At 50.1% G+C, this 7,500-nt stretch overlaps 1 protein-coding gene across 1 annotated transcript in view; it reads left to right on the top strand.

The window, feature by feature from the left end:
- The window catches only part of dennd5b (DENN/MADD domain containing 5B), a 60,706-nt gene that overhangs the window by 29,922 nt on the left and 23,284 nt on the right, over positions 1-7,500 (top strand). Inside the window, 2 exon segments of the mRNA XM_083692326.1 lie at positions 2,902-3,357; positions 3,359-3,611. Of these exon segments, the coding sequence (XP_083548452.1) occupies positions 2,902-3,357; positions 3,359-3,611 (709 nt within the window).

Genomic DNA, 7,500 nt, shown 5'->3' with positions numbered 1-7,500 from the left:
CATTTAGTGCCGAGGGTGAATAAAGTCGCCAAAATTGTCAACAATCTCGCGTGCCAAGGGTGACTTAATTCAGCAAAAATGCATAAATTATGATGCTTCATTTTGCAGCCAATCAAAGTATTGTTGCTAGGTAGATAACACATAAAACACTTGGAACGCTCTAGGTGGTGAGTGTTCCGGAATGATTTGGCAGTTGGTGATAACAACAACCCTCAAGAGTTCATAACATATTTACTGAGTCACTCAGCTCCTGCCATAGGAAGGGTGCCTATGCTGGACAGAAAGGGCAGAACATATTCCATGACCATACACGTGGGACAAACTATCCCTCAACCGATCAACCGACATCGTGATCATCACTCACAGACAAACTGGACAGAATCTTGCTTTATAGCCATGATATAATTGTTGGAGAAGTTGTATTTTGCCATTGATGCTCAGTTGGAACACCGTTGAAGTATAAGCGGTTGAGGGATAGTTTGTCCCAAGTGTATTCCCGTTCACACAGATGAGTGTGTGTGGGTGTGCGCGCGTGCGTGTGTGAGTGTGAGTGTGCACACACGCTGGCGAGCCCAGCGTATTGAGACCGTGGTGATCTGTTATTGCTAACTGTCCCTGGGGGGTTCAGAGGAAGCATTGGGCGCTGGATGACCCGGCGTCTCTCGTGAGGCAAGGTCACCTTTTTTCTTTTTCCGCTGGTCACTCCACACTGGCGTCAGCGCCGCTGAATTATTCAGCTCGGGTTCTCCGCTTACGTCGGCATGGAAACGGCCCGTCGTGCAGCGTGTTCCAGGTCTGAAACGGAACACCGGCGAGGTTCCGTTGTAGCTTAGAACGTTAGAATCATCGGAATCTCAGACCTCTCTCTCTCTCTCTCTCTCTCCCCCTACCCACCTCAGCCCAACCCCCCCCTCCATCTCCATCCCATCCTCCCCCCTCTCCCTTTCTTCTCACCTCATTCCATCAGCACCTTGTCTTTCCAGAGGGGGATGTGCAGGAGGTAGCGGGGAGGTGGGGGTGGTGGAGGTAGGGAGGAGATGGGAATGGCGGAGGTAGGGGGGGGATGGGGGAGGTAGGGAGAGATGGGGGTGGGGGAGGCGTGAGCAATCATGCTTCCTGCCCCAGTGCGCCTGGTAGCAAAGCCCTTGTGATTGCTTTTCATATCCCAATCCCCTTCTCATACTGTAAATCCATCCCTCCCTCTCCCTCTCTCTCTCTCTCTCTCTCTCTCTCTCTCTAACTGTTGGCACTGATGGATTTAATTGAGTCCGGAGAGTTAGTTAGTGTGGCTGAAGTGAGAAGAGGTTGGGGCTTAAGAAATGTTCTAGAGAGAATGTGCATGTGTGAAGTAGATTACTTTATCAGTGAGTTTGTCTGTGTGTGTGTGTGTGTGTGTGTGTGTGTGTCTGTCTGTGTGTCTGTTTCAGTCATCCCATTGCTCTCTCAATGCGTCTCTCCCCCTCCCTCCATGACCCCTCCCTCCATGACCCCTCCCTGGGTGAAGGAATAACCCATAACAGGGATACGACCCAGCTGGGATTAACCAAGACTCTTCTGGGAAGTTCGACCGGAAAATCTTGCCTTTCCCTTTTCACAGTTCAACTTTGACCCTCAGTCAAAACAGCCCCAGTGTCGAGAGAGTTGATAAACAGTATGGCCTCTCTGTTACTGTGAACTGAGCCTCATCCCCCTCCCCTCCCCTCCCCTCCACCTCCTCATGACTCCCCTCCCCTTCCCTCCCCTCCCCTCCCCTCCCTTCCCCTCCACCTCCTCATGACTCCCTTCCCCTCCCCTCCCCTCCCCTCCCCTTCCCCTCCACCTCCTCATGACTCCCTTTGTTTTGACAGGAATACTTCAGTGGAAGTGGGTCTGGCTCAGATAACTGTATAACTGTATATATGCACAGACACATAGAGGGAGGGAGGGAGAGACAGAGAGAGGGAGAGACAGAGAGAGGGAGAGACAGAGAGAAACGGACGGACAGACAGAGACAGACAGACACTGCTTCTCCTACATGTACAGTAGAGCATTTGCAACCGCAGAACACAGTGTGGTTTATTGTCAATAACACAGTTTGTTTCAAAGCCGTGTTGGTAAAGTAGAGGCGGAGGTTAATGGCCCACTGCTCTCAACACGCAGGCAGAGGCTCGGGGGGTTTATTTGGTGTGGTTATCTAGATTTAGTTAGTTTTTTTCTATTTCGAGAGGAGTATTTTTCTCTCTCCTCCATCAATGTCTCCTGTTCGGTTGGGGGTGTGATTGGATTGTGAAGCGTTCCGCATCTCATTTCAGAGACATTTAGATTATTTATTTTTCATTTCCTCAGCAGTTTACGCAAAAGGAACACAGACAGACAGACAGAGGCAGAGGAGACTTGTCAGTTGTGATCAGGTGAAACCATGATTCACTCTGCGCTCCCATTATCAAAACTGTGTGTGTGTGTGTGTGTGTGTGTGTGTGTGTGTGTGTGTGTCTGTGTGTGTCTGTGTGTGTGTGCGCCTGCATCTGTATTGACTCATTCTATATTCAGCTCACCAAATAAGTATTATACGGATAATAAGACATATTTATTCCAGGCTGCTGCAGCTGACTGAGGGTTTATGCTTACTTGATTAGTGATGTGACTGTATAACACACACACACACATATATCCACACACACACACACACACATATATCCACACACACACACACACACACACACACACACACACACATAAACAAACGCAGGCAGGCTGTTTGGTGTGTGTATCATGTCAGATCCGCAAATTATAGAGTTGAAGCCCCTGTCTTGGAATAGTAATAATAAGCATCTAAATCACTTCTCTCTCTCTCCCCCCCATCTCTCTCTCTCTCTCTCTCTCTCTCCCCCCCTCTCTCTCCCCCCCCCCTCCTCCTCCCAGCTCTGCATGCCCAAAGGCCTGTCGTTCCGCACGCAGGCCGACAACCGGGACCCTCAGTTCCACTCGTTCCTGATCACCCGGGAGGACGGATCCCGGACCTACGGCTTCGTCCACACCTTCTACGAGGAGGTGACCAGCCCCCAGATCTGCTCGGCCATGCAGACCCTCTACCAGATGCACAACGCAGAGAACCCCTCCGCCAACCCCCCCTCCTCCTCCTCCTCCTCCTCCTCTTCCTCCTCCAGCATGGACTCCCTGGCCAGCAGCCTGGACGAGGCCGACTCCCCCTCCTCCTCCTCCTCCTCGTCCTCGCGGGTGGCGGGGGGCACTGGCGGCGGTTACGACGCGTCGCGGGACACCCTGTACGTGTCCAAGGCCCTGTGTCTGATCACGCCCATGCCCTTCATGCACGCCTGCCGCCGCTTCCTGTCCCAGCTGCACCGGGCCGTCACGGCCGCCGCCCCCCCCGCCCCTCCCCCTGGAGAGCTACGTCCACAACGTGCTGTACGAGGTGCCCCAGCCCCCCCCCGGACGCTCGCTCAAGTTCCACGGCGTGTACGAGCCCATCGTGTGCCAGCGGCCCGGGCCGGGGGAGCTGCCCCTGGCCGACTTCCCCCTGGGCCAGGCCTTCACCCTGCTGGGGGTGGAGAACCTGGTGCAGCTGTTCACCTGCACCATGCTGGAGATGCAGATCCTGCTCTACTCACAGGGTAAGGGGCTGTCGCTTATTCGTGTGTATATGCACACACACACACACACACACACACACACACACACACATGAACAACTCTCTGTTCTCCACTTCACAGGACACACACACACACACACCTACACCAGCACGCACACACACATACATACATACACACACACACACACACACACATATATATATATATATATATATATATATACATACACACACACACACAGGCTGTTTGCCATGGTGCTGGAGAAAGGGTGGGCATTGGGCGTTCCCTCAGCTGGAGTCGTCTGAACATTCCTGAGTGTTCCAGGCCTCCTGGGCAGCAGTGGGTCTCCTGCTCTCTCTCCGCTCTGCTGCTGGTAATGACAGTGAATGAGTTTAGGATTAGAATAATCTGGAGAGGAGAGGGGGAGTCCCTGGTCCATGCCTTTCTAACTAGGACTACAGTTCTGCTGGGGATGAATGTGTCTGTCTGTCAGTCTGTCTGTCTGGACTGGACCAAGGGAAACTCACCTGTAGTAGTCACCTGTAGAATGTAACGTTGTGTCGACCACCAGGGCAGAGCTGTCCACCATAAACCTCACTGAGATTGGCATCAATAGCTGTAGAGACTGTATCGTGGTCCTGGTGCATTGAAGTCCATTTGATAGAAGTTTTACTTGCTTTTTTTACTTGCTTTTTTTGTGTCCATTAAATGATCTGTGATTTGTTTTGAGGTTGAGCTGCGTTTGGGGTGGGGGGGATGTCTCTGCTGGAACAAAGGGAAGCCACTGTGATGAATGCTTTGCCCTTTCTATCTGTTGGAAAATGACGAGACAGGTCTCCCTCCTCCTACCCCTCCCTCCCTCCCTCCATCCATCCATCCATCCGCCCTCCCACCCCCATCCCCAATCATCTGTCATCCCCCCCCCCCCCCTCTCTCTCTCTCTCTCCTTTGATGTAAAACGGACTCCGATGTTTAATTCGTCATGCCAACTGTCAGAAGGAATCGTGCATCATGAAACAGAATAATTAACAAGCCCCATCCCGGAGAAAAACATTCGCGTTCCGTTTGAGCGCCCGTCATTTTTCATTATTGCGGGCGTCCCATTTAGCTCCGACGGTGCTATGCAACTGTTTTAAAGCCAATTTTAATTTCTTTCTTCTTCATGAAAACACGGCTCTCCATCAGTCCCCTTCGCCTGGAGGCAGTTGACGGGTTGCGTTTCGAAGGAAACATCTAGAACAGGTGTTGTGTGCTAACGTAGGTATTGTCCTCATCGTCTTCGTGATGAATCTACAAACTACCAATTAAATCATGACAGCTCACTCATCGGCATTGGCAGGCAGGGGGTCTCCTCCAATCACATGTCTCAATGGGGGGCCATGGGTCTTTATTAAGACTTAATCATCACTGTTAATGTTACTTACATTGCAAGCATTCATCCAGAGAGACTACAAGTGTACACACACACACACACACACACACACACACACACACACACACACACACACACACACACACACACACAGGTGGGAGAGCAGAGTGGTCTGTCCAGGGCATAACATGACAGTGACATGTTCCAGCTCCTCCATACCACAGCCTAGTACAGTCTAGTACAGTCTAGTACAGCCTAGTACAGTGGACTTTAAATCAAACAATTACTACGGGGTCAAAGTAGAGATTCTCAGCTTTAATTCAATGTTTTCAGATTTTGTTCACCATTTAGAAAGTACAGCATTTTTTAAAACATACTGCCACTGCCCTTCTATTTCTGAACCTCTGTTTCGAGTTAAAAGAAGACAGAGTGCTTCCTCTTTCCAGTACTTATGGAGGTCATTGTGTCTCCTCCATCTCAGTGCACAGAGGAGATGTGCAGCGCGTCTGATCTCTGTTTGTTCAACACCAGCAGTTTGTCCCTCTTCCCTTCTGAGAGTGTGTGTCTGATACATATCAGTCCTCATACCAGGTCACACTTTCACTATGACTCAGCTCTCTGCTCCCATTTTAACTTTTTAAAGTCACCGGAGAGAGGTGTGTGCGTGGGCGTGGGCGTGGGCGTGGGTGTGTGTGTGTGGGTGTGTGTGTAAGATGGAGAAAGGGGGAGGCATAATTAAAGGACAAGTGGTTTGAAAGGCTTTGAGAGAGAGAGAGAGAGAGAGAGAGAGACACAGAGAGGCTCAGATATGTAATGCTTCCGTTAGCATTTTCTACCGGGCCTTTTGCAGCGTTGTGGTCTACTGTACTGGGATTTGTGCAAACGATGACAGTGCATTCCTCTACTTTATCAGCGGTATGTGCCCCGGTCACAATATTTTCAAAGGTTTTTGTATTTTTTCCCCCCCATTGAGGTGTGAGAGAGTGTGGAGAGTTGTTGTTGTTAGAGATGAATGCTCTTTAGAAAAGACCGGAACATGGACAAATCATCTCTCTCTCTTTCTCTCTCTCACTCTTTATTCTCACTTCATACCCTCTCTCTCTCTCTCTCTCTCTCTCTCTCTCTCTCTTTCTCTATCTGTATCCCCCCTTCTCTCTCTCTCTCTCTCTATCTGTATCCCCCCCCTTCTCTCTCTCTCTCTCTCTCTATCTGTATCCCCTTCTCTCTCTCTCTCTCTCTCTCTCTTTCTCTCTCTCTCTCTCTCTCTCTCTCTCTCTCTCTCTCTCTCTGCTGTCCTGACATGCACTCCCCATGTAGTAGTTCAAGCTGAGGTCGAGAGACGGAGAGAATATTATTCCACACACAGTGGAGGCATATTGAATTATGAGAGTGGAGTCAGATCGTAAGGGCTTACATGTTAATGAAGTCTGCCAAGACTTTTGAAGGCATTTGCACAGAGAGCGAAACTTATATCCTCCTAATGCGATCATAACACTGGCTGAGGCCGGGGAGGGACGGGGAGGGACGGGGAGGGAGGGGGAGGGACGGGGATCGAGTTGCTGAGACATGACTATAAGTATCATGAGTCACTTGATTAGAGTTTCGGTCTCTTCCTGCCCTCATATTAAAAAATACTGTGAAACAGCGAACGTGTAGGGACTTGAGAGAATGGATTTTAATATCCTTTCTCTCTCGCACACACACACACGCACACACACACACACACACGCACACACACGCACACACACACACACGGCTCTGTAGTTCTAGACTCTTCTCCCACAGGTAGGCCCTTTGCATATCAAAGACATGTTAAAGCAGAGTTCCTCCTTGTGGTGTGTGCTGTACTTTAATAGTTGAAGTACTACTTTAAGTTTAAAGTACTGCACTGGGTACATTAGTGAGGTATGATGGTGACGCTGATTGTGTTTGTCCTGAAGTTGAGGTTGAGGTCCCGTCTAGATTTCCGCCCATGCATTATTCAGTTGCAGTCTGTGTTGTCTAACCCTTGAGTACTATAGGTGTGTGTGTGGGTGTGTGTGTCTGTGGGTGTGTGTGTGTGTCTGTGGGTGTTTGTGTGTAGGTTTGTGGGTTTGTGGGTCTGGGTCTGCTCCACAGCGGTGAGGTCGTAAGATTACTCAGCATATAGTCCTGTTTTGTTTTCTCTACATTTCTCTCTCTCTCTTTCTCTCTGTCTCTCTCTCTCTCTCTCTCTCTCTCTCTCTTTCTATCTCTCTCTCTCTCTTTCTCTCTCTCTCTCTCTCTCTCTCTCTCTCTCTCTCTCTCTCGCTCTCCCACTCGTTCTCTGTGCATCGCTCACTCTCTCCCACGCTTTCTCTGTTGTTCCCTTCATCCCCCGCTTTCTTTATCTCACCCCCTCCCTCTCACCTATCCTTCTCTCTCTATCTCTCTCTGCTACCCATCATTAGGCAATGAATGAGCACATCACTGTAATCCTGTTTTGATTTACCAACCCCCCCCATTCCTGCTTTACCCCCCCCCCCCCCCCAACACACACTGTGCTTCTAAATGACTTCA

This window comes from Argentina silus, assembly GCF_951799395.1.
Source record: "Argentina silus genome assembly, chromosome: 20".
NCBI classification, from domain to species: Eukaryota; Metazoa; Chordata; class Actinopteri; order Argentiniformes; family Argentinidae; genus Argentina; species Argentina silus.
This window is presented reverse-complemented; position numbering and strand designations above follow the sequence as displayed.